This window comes from Setaria italica, chromosome V, assembly GCF_000263155.2.
Source record: "Setaria italica strain Yugu1 chromosome V, Setaria_italica_v2.0, whole genome shotgun sequence".
Classification (NCBI taxonomy): Eukaryota; Viridiplantae; Streptophyta; class Magnoliopsida; order Poales; family Poaceae; genus Setaria; species Setaria italica.
Window position 1 is genome coordinate 40,490,232 of NC_028454.1, and position 25,288 is coordinate 40,515,519.

At 48.6% G+C, this 25,288-nt stretch overlaps 3 protein-coding genes across 6 annotated transcripts; 1 reads left to right on the forward strand and 2 right to left on the reverse strand.

The window, feature by feature from the left end:
• Nucleotides 1–22: 22 nt before the first annotated feature.
• Nucleotides 23–3,983, reverse strand: LOC101758400 (zinc finger HIT domain-containing protein 3). Of its 4 annotated transcripts, none has more exons than XM_022826888.1 (8): nucleotides 3,721–3,983; nucleotides 2,846–2,877; nucleotides 2,498–2,566; nucleotides 1,985–2,053; nucleotides 1,583–1,693; nucleotides 939–1,027; nucleotides 570–620; nucleotides 23–398 (listed from the first exon to the last, which is right to left on the reverse strand). In XM_022826888.1, the coding sequence occupies exons 1-8, from the start codon at nucleotides 3,792–3,794 to the stop codon at nucleotides 255–257; spliced, it is 639 nt and encodes a 212-aa protein (XP_022682623.1). In that variant the 5' UTR covers nucleotides 3,795–3,983; the 3' UTR covers nucleotides 23–254. The 4 variants fall into 4 exon arrangements, with proteins under 4 accessions (XP_022682623.1, XP_012701581.1, XP_022682624.1 ...); XM_012846127.3 differs by having other exon boundaries at nucleotides 2,498–2,563; nucleotides 3,721–3,980; XM_022826889.1 differs by having other exon boundaries at nucleotides 23–461; nucleotides 3,721–3,977.
• Nucleotides 3,984–5,078: 1,095 nt separating this feature from the next.
• Nucleotides 5,079–7,131, reverse strand: LOC101758812. Its single transcript, XM_004970389.4, has 2 exons — nucleotides 6,156–7,131; nucleotides 5,079–5,605 (listed from the first exon to the last, which is right to left on the reverse strand). The coding sequence occupies exons 1-2, from the start codon at nucleotides 7,029–7,031 to the stop codon at nucleotides 5,282–5,284; spliced, it is 1,200 nt and encodes a 399-aa protein (XP_004970446.1). The 5' UTR covers nucleotides 7,032–7,131; the 3' UTR covers nucleotides 5,079–5,281.
• A 6,343-nt stretch (nucleotides 7,132–13,474) lies between these two features.
• On the forward strand, nucleotides 13,475–21,384 carry LOC101759220 (protein trichome birefringence-like 28). Its single transcript, XM_004970390.2, has 5 exons — nucleotides 13,475–14,572; nucleotides 14,706–14,877; nucleotides 15,235–15,434; nucleotides 15,533–15,688; nucleotides 20,693–21,384. The coding sequence occupies exons 1-5, from the start codon at nucleotides 13,848–13,850 to the stop codon at nucleotides 21,060–21,062; spliced, it is 1,623 nt and encodes a 540-aa protein (XP_004970447.1). The 5' UTR covers nucleotides 13,475–13,847; the 3' UTR covers nucleotides 21,063–21,384.
• Nucleotides 21,385–25,288: the final 3,904 nt, after the last annotated feature.

The following is a 25,288-nucleotide window of genomic DNA, read 5'->3' on the forward strand; positions in this document are numbered from 1 at the left end:
ATTTTTCAGAAAACATAAGATCGAAAACAAAGATTACGCAAGATCTTTCTCACGCATTGATCGTTCCACTTAGCTCACATCTGTCAAGAGCACGCATGAGAAATACGGTCGCCTAAATCGGTCAACGGAAGCATCATCCACCTATATTTTTTTCCCAGCATCCTTTCCACAGAGTCAGACAATCAGTATGGAGTTGTTGTCCATACGACACTATCTCGGATAAGCCGCTGAACCGAAATGCAGGATGCTACCAACTAGGAAATATCTTTGGTAACTGAGATTTTTTGCAGTAACCATAAATTCCTTTCACCAGACACCAGGTAACCCCATCCTGGAACTGAAAAACAGAGATGAGCTGCTCTGCTTTTCCTTGTTTGCCCGGATGCCTCTATTTTCTCCTGCATCAGAGTTCCACCAAACAGGATAGGTGATCATTCTTGTGGACTGACAATGTCAAGAATCTGCAATGCAGAAGTAATATGGTTTATAAAAGTTTGATATATTATGTGTAGAATTCTTCCATGGAAATGAAGCATCAAAAGGCGAGGCAAACTGGGATGGCTAAAGACCTTATCGGTGAACTGGCGAAAAGCTTGACCTTCCATCACTTTCTCCAATTCCTACAGACAAATTAATGAGAGGGTAGACATAATGAACGAAAGAAAACTGCAAAAATCAAGAAATATATGTGAGTAGCATGGCCCTATTTGGATTTTCTCAACCATTCATATAGATATCAAAGTCATGGTGAAGAATGAGAAATAGAGCTGATGTATACTGTTCTGATGGAAAAAAGGAAAGAATCCTACACCCATATTCATCCTGAGTGTTTTGTTTTGAATCAGATGCACTATGATAGGTATGTCAAGTGCTATTTGGGCAGCCAACACATTTCAAACTTAGCAATTTTTACAAGTGAATGAACTATGAAGACTTACCTTTTCTGGTTCTGAAGACCCATCGATTTTAAGTATCATTTTCTGCAGCTCAGGATCTCTCAGAGCATCTTTGATCTCTTTCAGTTCCGCTGTGAAAGATACAAAGTTCATGTAATAACACACATAAAGAAAGCTGCACTCAGCCTTTCATAACTTTGGCGTTCATGAATTCAGTACTAACATACTTCCAGCGGTCCAAGTGAGGACAGTAATCTACTAAACATCTTAAAGGGTGAATAAAGTACCATTTTAGGAGACAAAGCAAATAATTATAATTTATAAATGACTTTACACATGATGCATGAAGGATCAGAACTTATTTAATCATGGAAAGACTATGATATCCCCGTATAATTTTCCTGAGATTAGCCGCATTAAGTCATATTCATGGATAGTTTCCATATAGGTCAATAAACCACAAGCGGAGATGTATACATTGGTTCAAGAATGGATGTTCATTAAGGAAATTGGAGTAAATGTAAGAGATGTCGACGGGGCATTCTAACTCCAGTATGATGCTAGTATCCTCTATTTTAGTTATTTAGTAACTAATCAACATGACAACACTGTTAACACAACATGAAGTAGCTACAAATGTAAATACATAGTCAAACTTGGTGCCTTGGTGGTATGGTAGGCCATACCTAAAGACCTTAGTCTATTGTTGTCAACAAGCCAGCTTGGGTCCTCAACTTCAAGAGCTTTTGTAGGGCATACTGTATTTGGAGATTTTGCAGGGCATGTGGTGTTCGGTGCTGCAGAAAAACAGGGAGCTATAATTATTGTAAACACATAATGAAGCAACAACAGCATTATGTATTGTACTTTAGATAACCATTTTAAATTGATTTGATTGAAGATAGAGTATAGCTCCATTGTATAAAGTTGGAGGTGGTTGTAGGTGATGACTCAAATGTTCAAAGTGGGTATACGATTGTAATATATTAAGTCTGAACTTAACCAACTTTTGTTGACAAATACCAAATGCAATTATGGACCAAAAAGAGAAACAAAAACTGAGTACAGTACGTTGTATGAGTATTTACATAAAGAGGGATGTTGATCCTTGTCATTAGGGCACTTTGTTCCATCTCCCACCAACCCAGAGCTCCGTGCTGCAAACAATAGAAGATATGTTCGTCTAAATTTCAAGTACAGCATGGACTGATATGCAGAGCATACTGGTTTAAGCCCTTTTATTTAGGCCAACAAATGCTGCAGACATTTTGGACATTAATAGTAACTTAGTAAGCAAGTTTTTTTCCTTCCTCTAACAAAATAAATTATCTTTGAAGTGAGACACTAACACTATAGTTGTCAACAAAACATTAACTCCCCAATAGAACATCTGTACCTGTTGTTTTATGAACTAACAAAAGTTGATATCTACACTCAAGGAAGTTGTCAAAGTAAATAGTAACTAGGGACAAGAGCATGCAAATAACAGTCAGGATTACACCTCATACCCCTGTTGTAACTGGAATGAGTCCCTGCTCCCCAGTATGTTAAGAAAGCAGTAACATTCTAACAATTTTATCCACAAAAGCTAGAGCACTCACTAACTTCCTCCTGCAGTGGTGACTTGCTAACATCTTCCTGAAGCAATATCTTTTGGCAAGATTCCTCTGCTAATAAAAAGCAACATTTAGCACACAGCTAGCAGCTGGATCATATACACTTGATCCTATACTATACTCTATGGCTCTCAGAACAAGAAAAATGATCTAAGTTGGTGATCGAAGGGAGTATAAAAGCATTCGAAGCTACTCTTTAGTCTTGTAAGAATATATTAACTCGTTAGAAATTTAAGGTTGGCAAACTGCACGCTACTCTTTAGTCTTGTAAGAAAATATTAAATCGCTGAGAAATTTAAGATTGACAGAAAGGTAAGGATAGCACAGAAGTACCTTTGTGCTTTTTAAAGCATGTGACAGAGCAACTGCAAGGGATAATGATACGTATATTAGGTTCAACTAGTAAAAGAAAAAAAGCTAACAGGCAATGCTTTCAGTTAATCTGTAGCATATATCCAGTAAAAAAAATATGAACATTCATGTAGATTTTTGGACATAATTTTAAATGGCCCAGCATGATTGAGTGAAAGAGTGTGTGACCAGACGAGTTAAGAAAGACCGATTACACAACCTGAACTCCTGAAGGCTGAAACATTTAGTGATATCCTTAAGTTGTCCTTCTAAATAGAAGCTATCGATATGTTAAATAAAATTACCTAAATCCAAATTTGTGGTACAAGACACAGAGGGTCAACTTTATATTTGTTGCAGATACATGTCCGCACTACTTCCATTCAGGAAAAGTTGCAGGCATTTGCTTCTTCGATTAATACAGCCTTTCTCAGTTAGTTCGTCATACTAATCTGCTCCAGACTCACACCAAGCATGAGGTAAGCATCAAACCAGAACTGTTATCTTAATGCTGGAGTTGTAGCGATATTATTTCTTAACTGATTGTATGTATGGACAGTACAAGCTAGAATTTGAAGTGGACATATAGCTAGAATTTGAAGTCAGAAGCCAACAGAAAATTTCATGTGTTCGTATTCCGAACATGCCCAATCACTTTATTCCATGAACCCTAGCCAACCCGCACCCTTTTTTCCCAACAGCAGAAGCCTAATCCATGATCCCAAATCAACACCGATTAATCCAACCGAGATAGTCCAGCTACGCTTCTACTGAAACAGCAAGCCTCAATGATACGCTTGTCGCTCGGCAACATATAGCCCCGCACAACGGCAGAGAAGGCGTGTGGGTGTACTCACTAGGGCGTGCGGCACGAGGGGCACTTGTACTTTGACGGCGCCTCCTTGCAGACGCTGCAGCTCCCGCCTCCCATCTCCTGACCAAACTCCGCAAGAGCTTGTACCCCAGGGGAAGCGGCGACCAGCACCACCGTGCCGCAGGTGAGGTGGCTGCCGCGGCGGAGAAGGGATGGTGACGGCCGCCGCTGTAGTGTGTTGACTGGGCTCGACCGGCGGCGGGGTATCAAAGTAGCCAGTGCTCTCGCTCACACCGTCACGCACTGGAAAATCCCAACTCGGCGTGTGGGCTGTGGCGCACTTGGTTTTTACATGGGCCAGTTGGTGGTGACAATGAGGTTCGGCCTGTACGAGCGACAGATGGGCCGGATCGTCTATTGGGGGATGCTGCGCTCAACTTTAAATGGGTTTCGATTGGCAAATCACAGTCATACTTCTTCCTAAGTTCATTAGCATCCTTTATAAAAAAAAGTTCATTAGCATGTGTACCATGTAGCTTTCTAAGTATTTAACCCAGGTGTGCTAATGGGCTAATCAGGGTTAATTGGCCCCAAACCACCAATTAGCCATTATCAGTACAATTAGCCAATATTTGGTCCTTCTATTTGGAAAAGTTTCTAGTATTTTATCCTTAAAATTTAGTCCTGGGATGCAAACAGATCTTAATTACCACATCTTCAAGTATAATCAAGTGCAAAGTTTTCTGTCGCGTAATCCTCTGGAAAACAAGAACACATGGATGACGTACATTTGCCTTGTTCACTTCCCTGAAAAGTGGTTCGATATTGATAGTTTCTAGTATGAAAATGACAGTGCACTGTATCTGTGCATTTTTAGTTTGGAATCTCGGGCCACAGGTTATATGCCATTAAATTCAGCATTGGTATATTTTTCATTTCTCCAAGGTAAATAGGCATAGGTCCTGTTTTAGCACTCCTCTTTTAGCACCATTTTAGTACTTGTGCTCCCAAACAGCTGTGCTAAAAGATGAGTGCTAAAGTTTAGCACACCTATTTTCATTAGCACACCCAAGGGGTACTAAAGGGATGCTAAAACCTGCTAATAGTGCTAAAAGTGGTCTCCAACTCCACATTTTTTTCTAGTTGCCCCCCTCTCACTCCACCGCAAAACGTGCCAGCCTTGAATAGGATTGAAGAGAAGTAATAAATGAGGGGCAATGTAGTCATTTCCCACCAAAAGTGCTAAATTTTAGCACAGAATCCAAACAGTCCCAAGTGCTAAACTTTAGAATTACATTTGAGGGTGCTAAACTTTAGCACTTTTGCTATCCAAAGAGGGCCATAGTTGGATTGTTGGAGAGAAATCGAAGCCACTAATAGCATTATGTAACAGATAAGGTGTGAGGAAAAAGAAAGTAATGCGAAGATGAGTTTCTCTCCGTTAAAATCATGAAGTCAGGCAGTTGCTTGCTCATGCCGTGTACTCATGCTCAAACCACTCCAAAGCCAAATAGCATAAATCACAACACACAAGTCACACATGAGTGTACACGGCGCACCATGACACCAACGAAAAAACAAAGCTATAGATCATCGTGGCAATTTCATATCCGGTACCGGACCAGTGGATCCTTGAACTGAAGCCGCTGGTGATACACCCTCCACGCATAGTCCTCCAGTAGGAAAGAGTGGAACCTCCATCCATCCCCGTCTGCTCCGGCGCCATCTGCCTCTTCGTCGCGGTCCTCATCGCCTTCACCGGCGGCATCGGAGGAGAGCGGGACCAAGGGCGAGATGATGTTGTCCAGGGACAGGGTGACGAGGACCGTCAGCGACAAGCGGTCAGTCTCGCCGTGCTGCGTGCCCAAGGGTGCGGAGGTGGGGCGAGCCATCCCTCTCACTTTCCTCAACTTGCCGTTGCTCCACACCTGGCACGCGAGCCAAAAGGAATCATGGCAACAAAAAGATGAGTGCTGCTGCAGCCTGAAGAGTGAAGATTTGAAGAACAGCTCATATGATACATGATGGTCACTTTTGCGTCTGAAAAGCGAAGATGTTTGACTAATTTTTGTGTCTAAGTGCTCCAAACTGAGTGGTGATCACTGATCAGTGAGTGATACACCAGCTGATGGAGACATGGGGCCTGATCGCCTAACGGGTCAAAAATCAAAATTGAGTGGTGACCCTGAATTGCTGATGCGCGACCTACTTTAGAAATTGATGCCGTTGCATAAACAAAAATGGATGCTCTCCATCTCTGCCTCTGGTTCTTGTACGTTCTGTTGCAGTGGCACTACCACCCCTATCGTGTACTAGAGCACTAAATTTTGACCAAATCAAGAAGAATAGCAACAGTGCTTATGTAATCTCTGCTACTGTTTGTCTTTTTAAGATGCCGTTGCAATTTTCTGTTGTAATGTTCATTGGATATCCTATGATTTTCGCGTTAGTCAAACTGAAAGATTTGCACGCAAGTACCTGCGCAATGTCGCCGATGGTGACAAGAAGCGCGCCGTCGCGGGCGCCCACTGCCGTCCACTCGCCGCCCTCGTTCATCACCCAGCTCGCCGGTGCCGCTTCCTGCCCGGAAGCCTCCCACTGGCATTGAAGGCCCACGACGTACGGGTACGCCTTCGCCTTCCCTGCGGCCGGAGGAGCAGTATCGCCGGCGGAGACCTTGGAAGCCCACACGAGGCACCTCGCCTTCCTCCTCCCCTCCGCGAACGGCTCCTCCCGGATGCCAGCGTCAGGGCACCCGGAGAGCAGCGCCACCACCCGCATGCCCACGTCCCTCATCCGCCGCGCGTACTCCGCCGCAGCCGGGAGCGCGTCCATGTCCCCCTCGCAGGCGTCGAACACCACGGCGGGGTCATCGGCGCCGCCGTCCGCATCCTGATCGTCCCCCTCCTCCTCATCCTCCTCCTCGGAGAATCCGAGCGTGCGAAGATTCGAATCGCGGCGCGAGGATGCGTCGATTTGAGACAGCTCGGCGAGCGCGGAGGACGGTAGCTCGGAAGGGAGGCCGTGGCCGGCAAGGTGGAAGTAGCCCGCGTCGGCGGCGTCGCGGAGGGCGCGCTGGTCGGGGTCCTCGAGCGAGACGAGAGGCGGAAACGAGGGCGACGCCTGCGACCGAGCGGCGAGCGGCGACCGGAGCTGCGGGGCCGGGGAGGAGAGGAGCAGGCGGTGCAGGAAAGCCGAGAGCGCGGCGTCCGTGCCCCCAGCGGCCGCGGAGGACGACGGGCCCGCGTGGTGGTTCGACGGCGTTGGCGGCGGAGGGCCTGGAAGCGCGCTCCCTCCGGCGGTGGTCCTGGATGTGGTGGTGGCGGCGGCGGTGGAGGAAGACGAGGCGGCCATGGAGACGGCCGGAGCGGCGGGATCGCGGCGCAGGGAATCAGCGAAGCAGAGGGGTGCTTTTGGTGGGAATCGGGAAACGCGTGTGCTGGTGGTTGGGCGCCGTTTGCTGCGTGGGAAGGAGGCGGCGGCCTCTTTTATCTGAGTCGTGTTGGTCTGGTTGCGTGGGCCCAGCTGCTGGCCCAGTGGTGGGCCACTTTTCCCGAATTGCGGCGACCTGGACCGGGAAGCTGGCGAGTGGGCCGGAGTACGGCTGACAGAGTGACAGGCCTCCTCAACAACTCCCCTCAAATCACTGAATTCCTTTGCTTTGCTTCGCTTCATTTTGCATTGGAATTCCTTTTGCATTAGTTTAGGTGTGTAAAATATCTGAATACATGCGTGAGTCTGAGACGTCAAGACTTGACCTCAGTGATTACTTCAGGCTCAAGCCGCCGTGCTACGCCGGGAATGATCTAGTCGCACTACCTAGCTCACAGTAATGGCGCAAAATAAGAGGATTAGCTTGCTAAAACCATCGTTTTTAAGAAAACCATCGGTGTCTGTATCATTGCTCCACCCATCAACATTCAACCAGCTCTGGGTCGCCACGCTTGGTGCTTCCGTTGAACGGAGAGCGCACGAGGCAAATTGCTGCCTTGCTGATCCGGTGGTACTCGTATATCGTGCCGTACGTGCAATCTTGCCACGGCAAGCTTCTCTTTCTCTTAGGTCTTGTTTAGTTGTCAAAGTTTGGAGGTGCCAAATTACTGTTACAACATTGTAGCACACTGTAGCGTTTCGTTTGTATTTATGAATTATTGTCCAAATATTGACTAATTAGGCTCAAAAGATTCGTCTCGCAAAGTACAACAAAACTGTGCAATTAGTTTTTAATTTCATCTACATTTAGTACTCCATGCATGTACCGCAAGTTTGATGTGATGGGGAATCTTCTTTTTGCATAGTGCTAAAGTTGGGAGTTAGGGGTGAAGGCTTTACTCTCCGATGGGGGTTGGGACTTGGGACAGGGACATGGCGCTCGCAGTCTCGCAGACGCCGAAGATCATGACACAAAGATGCAGAGAAAGCAGATCAGGCATCTGAACATGCAACCCAAGATTCAATCATAGGGGCCGGGGGCTGCGCCTTTCGTGTTCCTTTGCATTTTGTGAGCATGCAGGATGCTTAGAATATGGAAACGTGTGCGTCGGCAATGTCAACTTAGTGCCTTGTCAGAATCGTGTTCAGTGATGTCGATCACTTTATCATCGGGCGTCCATGTGTACCGATCGCTTAATTCGACGCATAAAGAGGACGGCAAAAAAAAGAGAGAAAGTTTGCGAATTGTGAGGGCCCGTTACGTGATTAGATGAGCGATTTTTTTCAGAATCGCGTAGCCGGTCGCGATCGTGAGGGATTTGCCAGCTTCTTATCGAAAGGAATGGTTGAGAAAAAAACAAGAAAACCGGTTCCAGCACCTGAAACATCCTCCAGGAAACAAGCTTGTCTCTAGTGATGTGGAACTCCAGTTTGTCAAAAATAATTGTGTCCGTGTGTGTAAGGTCGGAGTCGACGGCCTGCACGGCTGCACCTATCTTAATATTTTGTACCCGCCAGGAGTTGTCATGCAAAAGGCGAGGGATACATCTAGTCCTGTTTTATTGTGTCATTAACTCAGTATAAGTAGTTACGTACTCCATCGTCGCCAGTAAAAATGAGACTCTGCGATGTGCCTGCACGTCCACAGAATGTCTCTAGTCTATGGAGTATATTTGATGGGCCATGGCAAGTAATACGGTCCAATTATCTGCCAAAGTGCTCGTGAGATATCCCATGCCATGGCGACATGGCGTGGCAACACAACAAGGCGAGATCCCCAAGCCATGTGGCGTTGCGAACGTGGCCTGGGCATCAGGGAGGGTAACTTACTACTACACGATGGGGGAAGGACGGAGGCCCAAGAAGAAATATACCAGTTAGTACTTAGTACCACAAAGGCCCAAGTAATGTATTGGGGTCCAAACACACACGTGAGTTCTCCATGGTGGCCCATGACCAAGGCTTATACGGCCCATGGTCCGAGTCAGGCACTCAGCAGGCTGGCTGGCGGCTGTGCTGGCTGACTGGTTGTGCATTGATGTCATCAAGCAACACCTATGGAACTCTGTTTTGGTTTTTTTTTTTCGAAACATTATTTTTTGGGATGTTTTTTTGCACGTCTTTGCAACCTGGAGTAGTGGAGGCGTGGAGTTCATGCTCGTACGCGGGGCTCACAGGAAAAGGCAATGCTAAAAACGGTAAAGCTGATGCATCGATAAGCAGTGAAGGGCAGGCAAATGGCTGGCACGCACGGTTGTTGTCCCCAGCTTCGCACAGCCCAAAGCGGCGAACACTTCCGTATCGGTATCCACCCTTCCCTTCCTAGCTAGTAGTAGCAGCCTGCGAAACGCTTGGTGACTTTGATTTTTGGTGATCCAGGCACGCATGGGCGCGATCGCGACCACAGACCAGAACTTCACGGGCAACCCAAGCACCAAACCACGCACGAAGCCAGCAGCCCAGCACCCACTGCGCACCAACGGGACCGGGGCCAATCGCGAGCCTGCTGCCACCCGCAAACCTACGCGGCCGCAGTGTCTGTCGAAAGCGGCGCAAGGAACAGGGAAGTCGACGTCGACCACGACCCTCCCTGGTGCTGAAACGGAGGCGGGCAAACTCGTCTACTCGTCGCGCATGTTCGTGCTCGGGCGGGGCAGTTGGTTGAAGCCTAATCATAGCGATGCTTCGTGGCCCACGGCTGCGCTCCGCTCGCATGGCGACGGGGCGCGGCCGCGTCGCCTGCCGAAGCAGGAAGCTGGAAACCCGAACCACCGCGAGCTTTTGTCCACGATCAGGCTTCACCCGGGAAGGGATAGCAACAGGCGGCAGCCGCGCAGCTCCGGCTGCGTCCGTCCAATCGGTCATATCGTCGCGGGCCCGTGCTCTGCCGGCTTTAGCTTCTGCTTTTGTGACGTGATGGCAACATGGCGCATTCTAAACTCAAACAAGATCGCAACTTGTTCGGCGTAAAAGGAAGAATGCCAAGCCCTAGTGTGTTGTTCAGAATCTTCCAAATTGAACAATTTGTCCTCACGCTCGATTGGAGCATAGACAAGACAAGCCTGCACGTACGTACGTGTGCTCTTTGATATGGTAGTCCACTACCGCTCCTTGGTCCATAAACAATCGCAAGCTGCTCTCAGAACATCGAGTCATCAACATGACATTCAGGTTAGAACTCCGCCAGAGAAAAATACGAGACGGGAGGAACCAAGGGAACTAGGGAAGGAACGCAGATTCCTCACGATTCCACTTGAGCGTTTGCTGCAGCGGTCGCTCTCCGATTTGAAGCCGAGCCAACCAACTCTGCAGGTCGCGTCCACGGGCGGACCCCAAAATCAACAGCCGAAACCAAACCATCTGCACGCCTGCAGGCAGGCCGGGCTTCCAAACCAAGGCAAGGGCACGCTCGATCCACTAAAACCAAGTAAAGAGACACTGCCATTGCAGGAACGTCGCTGTTATCGCAAGAGGAGATTTTGGCCGATGCAGCTAATTATCTGGTAGGTGGCCGAACAGCTTCCGTAAACCGACAAAAAAATAATGGAATTTTGGACAGGAGACCAGGAACAGAAGGTGATGCAGCACAAAATGACATTTGCGAGCGTGGCGACTGAGTGGCCTGCAACGCAACAGGCTTGTCATTGGGGTTGTACTGTGAGGGGCTGAGGGCAGCCAACGAGATTTGACGGGAGTTTAGGTGCCAATCATGGCGCTAGATCCTCGAGGCGTTGCGGTCCAAGGAAACGCAGGCGTGGAACTCCCAACAGTGAGCATGGTTTCTGGTCGGTTCAGAGTGTTCCATCAGCTAAGCTGTGCTGATCTGAACAAGGAGAGAACGATGGACACCAACATTGTACCAGAAACCACAGAAGAACAGTAGAACACCATCGGGGGGGACTGCCGCCGGACGGCAACGCCGCGGGCATCCTTTTCTCCGGCACTACAGCCAAAGCGACGCCGCCAATGGCCATGGGGGTAGCGGGCGGTGATGGTGATGCCTTGCTGTCGAAAGGGATGCCGTACCCGCGCAGTTCGATTTCAGCTCATGTCGCATGATTATTCGTGAATGAATGTACGTCGCTTGCTGCTTTGCTGTTTCCTCGCGAATGCGAATGGCCTTTTCTTATGGTTTGCTGCCTTTTCTGCATCGCAAGCCTCCGTCGCGAAGTAATAGCGAGCTGGTCGCGCAACGAGCCAATGGCAGGCGGTGGCGTGGTGCTCTGGCCTCTGGGCGTGGTGTCTTGCTGAGGCATGCCTCCGGGTTTCAGGCCTAACGAGCGAACACGTTTCCTGAGGAGAACGGGGTCAAATGGGGATTATTGGCACATAGGGAGCACTACTGCTCGAAGCATATACTATTGTACCGTTGCATAATTTGGACAGGAACCCCTGATTCAGGCTTAATTGGCACTAAGTGGTAGCAGATGGCTCACAATAGAAGCGACAGCGCAGAGGGGAATCACTAGCCATTCTGTGATTCCGTTGTCGCTCATGACATATGAGCAATACCTTCGTTGCAAAAATGTCGTGGAGTGAAGCACGATACTCCTTCACTTCTAAAATAAGTATATTTCTAGCCTTTAAAATTTATCACACAAATAATGCAGTTAGCTAGCTTTTGGACATGCTAAATTTAATTGCATGTGCATTTAACTATCTTTTTTTTGTCTTTTCAAGGAGCGTGTACATTTAATTGTTTAATGTTTTTTTTTAAGTGTATGCGCATTTAATTGTATGATTTTTTCCTATGAAAGGTTTGATTCATTAAGGTGGATATGGTAGATTGGTTCAGGGCGGATCCAAGATCACAGATTAGGGGACTATCTTCCCCTTCCCCTTCTTCTTCCTTCCTTCTCTTTCCCTTCTTATCTCCCCCTCTTCATTTATGGCTGAAATTTGTGGAGGCTCCATGGGATCCATAGTCTAGGGGGCTCCCCCTAGACACTGTGTTGGGTCCGCCTTGGATTGGTTAAATAATAACTTATTAGGTTGCTTAGGTTATTTATCATGTCTATTGTTTTTCTAAAAAATCTCAGAAAAACATTTATTTTAGGACGAGCAGAGTAGCACATATAAAAGTTAAAGCAACTGAAATACAAACTAGTGCAACCTTTCTTCTTCTGATGGAGTGCTTCCGTGGACATGTCAACCGAAGTGAACTACATAGAATCATAGAAGATACATGATCACGGGGTAAAAAATGATGGTGAGGTATAATAGGATAAATCGCACCATCTTTTTTGCATATGGTAAAGTTACGGCAGGTGTCTAGCTAATGTAGCTAGCATATAGTAAAAGAATAAGACCTTTTTTATGGTCGATGAATAAGTGCTAAACTTGGTACATCCCTGTTACAGTTAGTGCTAGTGATACCCCCTGATGGACCGTAAAAATGCTCCAAAAGAACAGTAACAATTTGACGATTTTCGAAATCCTCCGTGGTGACAGAATGACTTATGCCTTCTGTACTTCCGTACAAAAATGTAATAGAACAATTTGATATTTCTTCACAAAAAACAAGTGTGTACACTGTACTAGACTAAGCTCTGCTAATCCAGATCGTACACGTGGGAAATGTTTACTCTGAAAACAATCTTTTCCTTAACTGTCAATCCATTGATAGACGAATCAAGAGCAGTCATCCAGATCCGCCGCCGCCAAGCCTCCATCATCACACTGTAGATAAATCAGGGTCACATCGATGCAACTTCTCCACTTCCAGAAGTCTCAAACCGGTCGTTAGCTCGACGTGCCGCTAGCACACAAGTACAGAACGTTAGCTAGAGTGGCACGCATTATTCTACCAAACGAGGAGTCGAAGACAATGGGAGGAATCAAAATAAATCCCGGCTGCGATTCTCTCGAACACCCCCAATGTTTACATGTGGCGCGTGTGCATGTTTTTCTTTCTCGGGAATGAGATGCGTGTGCATGTTGTTCTCACCACATCATTATAATTCAAAAACCAGCGTGTCCATACCATCTAGCTAGTTACCCGTTGACCTCATGAGGTTAGATAAATCGGGTGAATCATACGGGCATTATCTGCCACTAGCTCATCAACAAAATTAACACAAATCAGTTCGTCCTAAAAAAAAACGGTTTGGTATGCCACTGATCTTACCAGATTCTCCCCCAATAATGTTTAGAAGTATACGTATAAATACAAATTCCTACTTTAATACTTTTGCTGTATATACGAAGTACACGGTGATTGGAATTAAACAAGTCCAAATATGCCAGTGACGTGCTGTACCACGTTTGTCCATGCCTGGCCACGCCTCGCGTCTGGCTGGCCAGGTCGCGGCGACTACGAATTTGTCAAGGAATAAAAACGAATCCTTTCCTGGCCGTTGCATCATCCCTCCAATTAACCCCGCTTGCGTGCCCGTTCAACGCCTGACCGTGGGGAGGAGGAAGAGAAGGGGGGATTCAGAGAAGCATCAGGGTAGCAGGAGATGGCGTCCCCTCACCAAATCCGCAGCCCCCGGTGCTGACTCCCTCGCCCGGGCTCGCCAATCCTTAAAGACCCCGCGCGCGGCTTCCTTACGCCAGCTCGATCCCCTCTCTCCTCTGCTTTCTGCTCGCGGCGGCCGCGGCACGCTTCGATCGGGCCAAGTCCAAGCGCGCGAGCTGAGCTCGCCAGGCGCGGAGCGGCGTGCTGCGGGGAGACCGGGGAGAGGGGAGAAGGGGCTATTGCTGGGTAGCGATCGAGCTGCGGGCGGGGCGGGCGCCATGAACTTCGCGGGGCGGCGGAAGTCGTCGCTCTCGGGCGCGGGCGCGGGCGCGGGCGCCGGGGCCGACGCGTTCGGTGGCGGGAAGCACGCCGCGGCGGCGTCGCTGCGCAAGGGCGGGCGGCTGCCGGTGTACGTGGCGAGCATCTTCTTCTTCCTCTGCGTCATCGTCATGTACGGCGAGGACATCCGGTCGCTCACGTTCGAGCCGCTCACAACGCGCGTGCCCGCGCCGACGGTGGTGCCGGGGGTGGCCTCGGGCGGCGCCGGCCGGAGGGTCGTCGTGCCGCGACGGGACATCTCCTCCTCGGAGAAGCCCGCCGCCGTGCTGCATCACAGCGACCAGGAGAAGCCGAAGCAGCAGCACGCGGTGACGACGACGACGGAGCCGAAGCCGCAGCGCGCGGTGACTACGGAGCCCGCGCCGGCGGTCGAGGCGCCGCAGAAGAAGGTCGCCACCAAGAGCAAGAAGAAGAAGCCCGCGGGCAAGAAGAAGGCGAGGCGGCAGCGCGCGGCGAAGAAGACGGTGGTGCCGCCGGCGCTGGGCGTGCCGGAGACGTGCGACCTGTCCAAGGGCCGGTGGGTGTTCGACAACACGAGCTACCCGCTGTACCGAGAGGAGGAGTGCGAGTTCCTGACGTCGCAGGTGACGTGCATGAAGAACGGCCGCCGCGACGACACCTACCAGAAGTGGCGGTGGCAACCCAACGACTGCTCCATGCCCAGGTACGCGCGCGCGCGTGAGGTGCAGCCAAAATTCAGTTCGGGACGGAGTGCCGCCGGACAGAGACGGCTGAGCTCTGGGTAGCGGCGGGTGTGCATGCATTTAACGGCAAGGCTATCATTAATTCCATCGCAGGTTCGACGCGAAGCTGTTCATGGAGAGGCTCCGGGGCAAGCGGTTCATGTTCGTGGGGGACTCGCTGAACCGGAACCAGTGGGAGTCGATGGTGTGCCTGGTGCAGTCGGCGGTCTCGCCGGGGAAGAAGTACGTCAGCTGGGAGGGCCAGCGCGTCGTCTTCCACGCCTGGGTGCGTACGCCGCCGTCCCCGTCGCCCTCCTCTTTTCAGTTCCGCCTTTAGGATTCGTGCCGCCGAGGGCAACCGTCGCCAGCTAGCCGGGTCCCACGGCTGCCCTTATAATACCATGCGTTCCAGTCTCCACGCACCCGTTTTTTCAACCGTGACGCGTGCCTGTTGGTGACGGCTAGGTGCACCAACCTCGCGTCTTCCGTGGACGCGGGCCGTTTCTGACCCGGCAGCAGGTCTTGTTTTTGCACGAAACTAACAAACCAACCAGAATTATTCCTCCTAGTCCATAGTAGAGGGAAAAAAAGAAAAACTAACCGACCCGAATGTATCGAACTGAACGTTTTGGTGTGCGTGCAGGAGTTCAACGCGACGGTGGAGTTCTACTGGGCGCCGTTCCTGGTGGAGTCGAACTCGGACGACCCCAAGATCCACAGCATCCAGCACCGGATCATCAAGGCGGACACGATCGCGGCGCACGCGGAGAACTGGCGCGGCGTCGACTACCTCGTCTTCAACACCTACATCTGGTGGATGAACACGCTCAACATGAAAGTCACGTACGTGCCCTGCAGCTGGCTACCGTAGTACGTGCGGTGCACCACCGATCCGCTGGATCGAGTCCGCGACGCTGACGTACGTGCGATCGCTCTCGCAGGAGACCGGGCGCGCAGAGCTGGGAGGAGCACGACGAGGTGGTGCGGATGGAGGCGTACCGCAAGGTGCTCACGACGTGGGCCAACTGGGTGAACGAGAACGTCGACCCGGCGCGCACGTCCGTCTTCTTCATGAGCATGTCCCCGCTCCACATCAGGTACCGCCCGTGCTGCCCACCCTTAGCTTGCTCGTTCCTTCGCTGCATCCTTTACTACTCTCTCAGGCATTATTCAATCGCATCCCATTCCATAGTACAATAGCTCCCCACGCTCAGCCCAATTGTCCAACCTAGTTTAAGCTCGAACGAAGACGAAGTATGCCCAATCAAGGCACGTACACAGTGCAAGCACAACTGGCCAGCAGTGCAGAAACGTACCACTAGCTCGCTGCACTAGCTCTTAACGTCGCGACGCGTGCGGGGGGCAAAAGGTAACATGCCTGCGCGCCCGGTGGCGGTATGGTACACCCGGCGGCTCGGTCATCCTGCCCGCCGGAAACGCCGATCGAGTCGAGCCTGACTGCCTCAGATCCTACACGGTTCGATGGCTGGGTGGCGCGCGGGCCGACTGGCGCGGTCGGTTCCCGTGGGCGAAAGCGAAACGGCCAACGCGCGCCTGCGCGGGGGGATCGTCTGACGAGTCCAAATCGAGGGAAAGTGCGCGTCGCGTCCGGCCGAGGCGGTCGTTATCCTGGGAGTTTGAAATGTCACGACCCGAGGGCATGGGGCCTGGGCGCGTGCGTAGGCCGTGGGCACGGCTGTGCTCCCTCGATTCCAAATTATAAGAGAGATAAAATATCTTAAGCTTAACCAAATTTATACAATAAAATACTAATATTCATAATACCAAATAATAATACCAAATAAGTACAATTAATTTTTTTATTAAATATTTTTATAGTATATCTATTCTGTACTATAAATATTTGTGAGCTTCTCTATAATTTTGATAGTCAAAGCATCTCAAATTTAACTAAATTTATATAATAACGTACTAATATTCATAATACCAAATAAGTAACATTAATTTCTTTATTAAATATTTTTTATAGCATATCTATTTATTACTATAAATATTTGCGATCCTCTTTATAATTTTAATCAAACGTAAAATGGTTTCACTCCTCAAGGAAGTTGGAATGACTAATTGGAACGGAGGGAGTAGTCGTAGCCTTGTAACAGGTGCTCGTGCAGCGATGACGGCCGCGCGAGGCTGTTCGGCCATTTCTGTGCAACGGCTCATCGCTGTTCTGCCCCGGGCTCGGCATTAGGAACGTAGCTCGCGAACAGTGCGCCTGATGCGACTCCATCGGTAGCGGAACCATTGATGATTGATCGCGAGGCATCAGGAGTGGAACCGATCGGGTGTGTGGTCCTGACGCAGCGTATAATAGTAGTAGTTGTTTTGTTAACTATATGTAGTTTATATCAGTGGTTTGACATTTCAGCAAGTGTGTAATATTCTACATGATATAATACCAAATCAGGAGAAAAACAGATAATTTGTATAGCTTAATCATCGAGCTTCGGAGTAGTTTAGTACTGTATTAACCGATCCCAAGGAGGAGCACAGTAGCACTAGATGTCTGTTGTCACATGTAGACTTCACCGGTACAACCTTTTTTCTACACAATTTAGAGAGGTGAACGAGACTTTTCATAGCAACTCCAAGAGTCTAAGAAAATCTCCTCCAAAATTATTAGAGCTTCTACTAAAAATTTATTTTCTAAAATCATATCCCACGGCAGATCCCCAATAATAAACCTCCCAATACTTCAAAACTTGCCACGTCAGCACGTTGACCCTCTGCTGGGCTCCAGCAGCTTCCTGGAACGCGGCTCGGAACACACGTCGTGCAGCTTTTTCCGTCGCCTCTCCACCTCCCCCTTCCAAAAAATCCAAAACGCACTGCCCATGCACCGTCTGCGCCGCGTCAGGGTCAGCGGCGGCCTCTGCTCGCTGCTGCTTCTGCTCCCCTTCGCCGCGCTCCGCAACTGCAGCGCCCTCGCCGTCGCATTCCTCAACAATAACCACCTCACCGGCAACGCCCCGGGGTAACTTGACTCGCCGCGCAACCTCACCATCCTCTGGCTCGGCCACAACGCGCTCTCCGGCCGCATCCCGCCGACGCTCGCGAACATCACCCGGTCCGGAAGCTCTAGCTCAACCAGAACCGTCTCCAAGGCGGCATCCTCGAGGCCCTCTCGCGCCTCCCCGACCTCCGGGTTTTTACCATCTACTAGAACTGCCTCACCATCGAGATCCCACCAGGCTTCTTCAACATGCCGTCGTTGCAAGAATTCTCCATCGCCAACAAAGATTTTCACGGGCAGCTCCCCACAGATGCCGGCGCGCTAGCCGGACCTCCGGTACCTCTTCCTCGGCGGGAACAACCTTAGTGGGCCGATCCCAACGTTGCTCGCCATGGCGTCGAGGTTGTAGGCCCTTAGCCTCGCTAGCAACAGCTTCACCGGGCACGTGCCACCAGGGATCGGCAGGCTCACAGCCATGGAGTCGCTCGAGCTGTCCAACAACAAGCTCACAGCCAGCGATTCGGGGGCTCACGCGCGCACGGGCCGTCAATGGAGCTCCTCCTCATATGCGAGATGTAGAGCCAGTGCTGGAACCGCCGTCGAGCTCGCGCAATCAAGGGGGCGGTGGATGCGAGCTCAGCCCCTTGTCGTGCAAACGAGTGAGCGGGCGGCAGAACTGCGACGACAACCGACGGAGGAGCTTCTCGACGACGTGCGGGTGCTACTGGTGGCGTTGCCTGGCAAACCAAACGGGTGGGATGAGTAGGGTTTTGGCAGCGGCGTGGTGGTGCCATTGATATTGAGCGGAGGAGCACATGGGCTACGTCGCTCTCGATGCGGGAATGGGAATAGCGAGAAAAAATGCGATTGGGGGAGGAGCGTCCACACGGAAATATGCAGGGTGACAGGGGAGTTTTTAACGTCATTGTATTTTTTCGGGAAGAATAGGGAACCTGTTGGAACCTGATTTCTTGTGTTTTTCTCCCTAAATAAGGATAATATAAGGGAGTTTTTGGAGTTGCTCTGCTTTACTTGGATTAGCACCTTCCTCTCCTCGCAGCTCTCCATGCACTTTGCGGGGTCAAGAAACTTGCGTCACACAACTTGACCTGCTGGTCCGCTAAAGTCCAATCAAATGGGTGTTCCCTATCGAGCGAATACTACAGGAAAAGGTATTGTATTCAGCTCGCCGTCCGGGCATGTTGCAATCCGAAGAAAATTATACTAGTGCGAGCACTGTCGCAGGAGAGCGAGAGGATGCACTGTCTGATCACATGGGCGATCGAATTATTCGCACGAATCTAAGGCGCCGAAGCTTCCAATCGTCAAGCGACTCTCGCTTGGCCGCCGGCGGCAGTTGCGATCCCTGATGAATCGCGCGCCAATGATCGGCGATGGCGAGCGATGTGTATCGTAGCGTAGTTCGGGCGTGATGGGGGTGGGAAAACTCCGACGGCGAGTGGCGTCGGTTGGTGCATCGCTCTTAATTTCCTGAGAAGTGGCTTTCTTGTTTATCCCGTTGCCGGAATTTTAGGATCTTTACGGAGAACAATTTTAAAGCTGGGCCAGTTAGCCTGTCTGCGAATCCGCGATCAAGTTGGAGCCTGAAGACGGGAGGTGGATGAAAGTCTCCTCATCTCCAGTCTCAAAAGAAGTCTCCTCATCTGGAGAAAATCCTACTTGCATCTGACGCTTTGCCTTTTCTAATTGCGTAGTTCAGGCTCAAAGCTCAATCTTCTCTCGAGAGTCAGCTCTAAAGTTCTTGATTACTCATATCCAGTATTATATCGGATGGGCATCTCTGAATACTATTAAGTTGGTTTATACTAATATTAGAGTATGCATGCATACGAACTTTCCGCGCTAAATTATTGCCTACATCACACTGACAACCGAATGACCAAACGTGGCTCTGCTACTAGTAGGATCAAACGGAAGGTTGCGTTGGTTACCTATCTCCACTGACAATGCATTGACAATGATCTGGCTTAGCTGCCCCAGGGATGACGCCTTACGAAAGCTCACCTAAAGCTTCCTGGAAGAGTTAAAAATGGAGGCTGACCTATCAGGAAACTGATTGTTTAGGTTCCGTGAAGCAAACCACTTTGAATTGGCCGACAATCTTAGGGGGCGTTTTCTTCCACTAACTTATTTTTAGCACGTGTCACATCGAATGTTTAGATACTAATTAGGAGTATTAAACGTAGACTATTTACAAAACCCATTATATAAGACGAATCTATTAAGCCTAATTACGCCTAATTAATCCATCATTAGCAAATGTTTACTGTAGCAACACATTATCAAATCATGGACTAATTAGGCTTAAAAGATTCGTCTCGCCGTTTAGATTCGTCTTATGTAATGGGTTTTGTAAATAGTCTACGTTTAATACTCCTAATTAGTATCTAAACATTCGATGTGACGGGTGCTAAAAATAAGTCAGTGGAAGAAAACGGGTAACCTTTTTTTTAAGTAAGAGACTCTGTCACTTTTTTTAATTGGCAGGAGCTCTGCCTTTCAATTAAGAAGAAAAAGAGAATTTTAAGATACAAAGGCTCCTAGATTGTGAACCCGCAATATGTAGCTAAGAATTAGCTCTGCCACCCGACAGCCTTTGCACCATGATTGCAATTACATTACCTTTTGTGATTTGTTTATACAAGAAAGTAGAATGAGTAGATAGCCAGGAGGACTGTAGAAAAGGTTCAGATCTGGTGGATGAATGAAACAAGTCACCGCGTGTTGTCACTAGCCGGCTACCGGGATTAGCAGCTAAAGCCGCTTGTCCTCGAAGTGGAAAGCTCAGTAACAAGCACAAGCCATATGGCCTGCCGAGCTGCATCGAAATTGTAGGCAGTTTTCCATCGCGATTGCGTCCATGGACGGACCTCTTTCCTAGCCTGGAGTAGTTGGAGGGATGTCACGTCGAAAGACACAGTTGAGGCTTGGCGAACCAGAGAACAACTAGCAATTCCGGCGAAAATGACAATTGACGTACTATTCTGCAGAATACACAAATTTGGCTACTCATTATACATACTATAAGTAGAAATTCGTGTTTATCTAAGGAGTCAAATTTGGCGAGCTCAAATTGACTGTATGTCTTTTGGTTTTGTGTTTGGAACAGCCCGCAGGTGTGGGGCAACCCGGACGGGATCCGTTGCGCCAAGGAGACGATGCCGCTGCTGGAGTGGCACGGCCCGCTGTGGCTGGGCATGGACTGGGACATGTTCCACGAGGCGAAAAACGTCTCCCGGGCGGCGTCGCCCCGGGTGCCCATCACGTTCGTGGACATCACCACCATGTCGGAGCGGCGCAAGGACGGGCACACCTCCGTGCACACCATCCGGCAGGGGAAGGTGCTGGGGCCGGAGGAGCAGGCCGACCCCGGCACCTACGCCGACTGCATCCACTGGTGCCTCCCCGGCGTGCCCGACATCTGGAACCTCGTGCTCTACACACGGATACTCTCCAGGCCAGCAATCCAGTTCGGGTAAAACTGATAGGAGAGTGAAGACAAACCTTCAGATCACCAATTCGATTCATACTTCATAGGCTGGTTGGGCTGCAAGCAATGGCTGGTTATACGCAATCATCGGTTCTGAAAAGAATTTTTCTCCTTTTCTTCGGATTCTCTCTGGCCTTTTTCACCTGTCGAAAGATGGCTTTATTTGTTTAGGGATGTTAGGTTAAGTGAAAAGAGACTGTGAAGAATGGGCTGTGAGATTAATCACCCCAGATCGATCGAGCTGTAAATTTCCAGGGGCAAAAAAAAAAAGATGAAGTGAAAGAGATGAACAGGAATGGTTTACACGGAAACGGACACTCGCATGCGTCCACCGGCGGCAGAGTCGCGCCCTCGTGGGGGCGCCTCTCGGCGCGCGGGTTTGTGTGGTCTGTCTTGTCTTCTTTACATGGGGGCAGATCGAAAATTGATGGAGTTGGAGAGGATCTTTTAGGTCGCCGTCTCGTTGTATGTACAGCGCCATGTTCCACCTGAAAAAGGCTAGCGGACGACGAGAGAACGATGAACAGGCACCAGCTTGAGCTTGAGGGAGGTGGTCATGATGTCATCGCGAGAGCGCGAGTCATTGATGAGGTTGATTCGGACAAGATCTGTGCTGCCTTTTGGCGTTCGTTGGGGCTTCAAGGCTTCCGTATCTCCATTTGTCCTGCACGGCTGCACGGATGGACCTGTGGCAGACTGAGGTGTGAGAGAAGTGCAGCAGCATGATCTTTCTTGGAGATATAAAAGCATGGAGATATAAAAGCAGTTTGTGGTACCGGTACGTGATGCTGAAACTTTTAGCTCGAGATGTGCTGCTGAAGCTGGCTATCAGGGAACGTAGAGTGTACTTTCAGGGGCGGCCAACCGCCCTAGAAAGTACTGACTACTGAATGGAGAATGGTGAATGCTCGTACCTCAGCAGATCCGCGGACAGGAAGCATGGTGCTAATCCGCGGTGATCAAGGCCTTAATGAAGTGCAACTCGGTCAGAATGGGGATTAAAACAAATTGGATGGAATTAACTGAACAACTCCTTTGCACATGAGATTCTACTTAATTAATTTATTTTTTAAATGACAAGTATATTTATATGTTTTTTAATCTCTCCCCCTTTTATTTATTCAAAGTTACGGGAGTACGAATTACAAACACCATCCGGTGGTGTTAGAAACCACACATGTCTACCGACCTGACTATAAACTGAGCGCATTTACATCGATGTTGGATCTTCTGCTTTCGTGCACAATCTCAACAGCTTCGAATCTTCCTCTCCCTACATTGATCTCCCGGATGATCTATCCATAGCTGCCCATGCCAGCCCCTTGGAGATTCTTGACGACACTAGCACAATCACTCGCCAGCCTAAATTTTTGAATGAGTAGGTCTCTTGCTAGTGCTAGGCCTTCCCTACATGCCAACGCTTCTGCTGTCTCGGCGTCTGTGACCCCCTTAGTACCGTAGCTGATGCTCCAACAAAAGCACCAACAGCACTTCGCGCCACTGGCGCCACTGCTGCCGTGTTCGAGTTTTGGACATGGTCGCATCAACATTGATTTTAGCAAAACCATGCGGAGGGGGTATCCACTTCGGAATCTAAATTTGTCCTAGTTGTTGTTGCGACTTTGGACTTGATTTCAACATCTCCAATTCTGTTATAAATCATTCCACAAAACAATGTGTCGACAGCGGACTTTGGAATACATTCTCATGAATTGCCTTGCGCCGTGCATGCCACGCTGCCCACAATCTCACGACCACCCGTATAAGTTTATCATGTGGCAGTACCTCCATCACCTCCTTCAGCCAACCTCGGGCGTCTTGATTCTGAGCCTGACCCAAAACTTCTGTAATGTCATCGTGTTCCAGTGCCTAGACACACCTGGACATGTTGCACTCTAGCAATGAATGTCTCCATGAGTCCAAGGCTCCACAAAAACCACAACAGTTGTTCGGAGCCCTGTTCCTGTGGTGGCGCACGTCACCTGTTGGGATAGAATGGCGAGTAAGCCTCCACAAGAACATGCGAATCTTTGATGGCACCTTGACCTTCCATAGGTCATTCCATTCCTTCGCCACTGCGTGTGTATCTGACCTCCCAGTTGTGCTATCCAACCAAGCTGTTGTAGCTCCTTTATTGTGTCGATTTAAGAATCACAAGTATCTCAGCCCCTCAAATAAAGTGTGACCATAGTACCCTGTGGCTGGTAAGTCATAGGTCTGCTAACTGAATTTTGAGTGTCACGGTTATTCATTCTCTGAATACTGCTGTCTAGACTCCATAAGTCAGTGTAGGTTGCAGGATTAGCCAAACCAAAATAATCTCATTCATCTGAAGGTAAATATTGAATTTTTTTTAATGAAAAGAGGTTGGGTTTCTATCAGTAATCAGTATAGTTCCAGAGGAATTTTCAACATGAACAATGATCCTCAGCAGTAGGCAGAGTGAACTCGTGATTGGTACTCTCCCTCACTATAGCTTAGCAAATGCAGCGTATAGATAATTAGAATTCAGATGCTAAAGTTAAGATGAATAGAGTAGGTTAAACTCCGAACCATAATTTCAGTATTGAGATTAATCACTCGAACAAGCTTATGCTACTAAAATCAACCCTCAAATTCTAAGCTCTAAGCTTAATCCAGTGCTTTCCTTTGACATTCCATTTTGCTTTTCTCTTGAAGGGTGTTTTTGTTCATCGGGTTGAGCCTACTGCTCCAGCAAGCAGTGTTTTGCGAAAGGTAACATGTAGTAATTACATCCAGTTCACATATTTTTGCTGGAGCCTACTCTCCAATTTTTGCTAATCTGTCCCACATAATTTTTCTTCATCTTTCCACACAATTTTTCTTCTTGCCACATAATTTTTGCTGCTGCCATGATTGATCTGGCTCAGGATATTAGCTTCCTATTAGCTGCTTGATCTGTGCTGTTCTTGCCTCATAATTTTTGCTGCTGCCATGTTTGACAAAACATAGTGCTATACAGCCATCTACAAAAATAAAATGATGCATTGAGCACATCCCCCCTCGGTTAGCAATTTTGCAGATGTAGAAGTACAGTTCCAGTAATGGTTAACCACTATCTAGGTGCTTATTTTCACAAGGGGTGTTACCTTCTAATAATCATTCACATGTTCTGTTTAAAACAATACACATAAATGGCACCATTTGGTGTACCTATGTACAGTTTAAAATATCAAATTGTACCCACCGTTGCAAATTAAAAAAAGATGCATTACACATAAATTGTTCTCCTGGCATCGTCAGACCCAGAGATAGTTGTAGCAGCTTTGGAAACTCTTGCTGCATTGGTGAAAATAAACCCTTCAAAGTTGCATATGAATGGAAAGCTAATTAGATGTGGAGCTATAAACCCCCATTCTTCTATCAACCTGTTAATTAAGGATACTTACGCCACGTTGTGCACTGCAAGGGCTGCAGGGCCAGCGTCAAGAAGTACACCTTGCTCAAGAACGCCTTTGCCGTCCTCGCTGCGGCGGCGGTGGCCGCGTCCATCCTGGTGGCGACCAGGCAGTGGAAGGCTATCTTGCTGGCAGTGTCGGCCGTGCTAGCCGCGGCGTCTTATGCGTGTGATGCGATGCTTTCTTTGATAACAACAAAATTTATTAGAAATCATAGGAGGCTGTAATGACTGTAGCGGAACTGTATTTAGTAGGTACAAGGAAAATGGAGGAAAGGGCTCCTCTTGCCCTTTGCATATTTGTATCCGATAAATGATTGATCTTTTGGCAATATAGAGCTTCATGTCAGCAGCAGATGATACTTATGCACTTTGTATATTTGTATCTAATATAAATGAGCAATGATTTGGCAATCTATGTTGAAAATTGTCAGCAGCAAACGATGTGAGGATTAGACTTTAAATCTTCTGTGAAAATGCATAGTCATGCATGACACATGACGTTGTGAATATCTGATGAACCAAATGACATACAGGCATTTTGAACGCAATTCAATCCTGTCCTTCATTGTCATTCGAACAACGCAAAATAGACACAGATAAACTCTAATATGTACAATACACGCAACACAATTTCACTGTTTCACATAATGGCACAACGCCTGATGCGGAATATTATTAAGTTGTCTTTAAAATCTGAATAAGAATGCTTCCAGCCCTAAAATGCATCTTTTATCATAAAGGCTAAAACGACCACAGTGAGTCCACTATTATTGTTCACACTGCATTGGATAGAA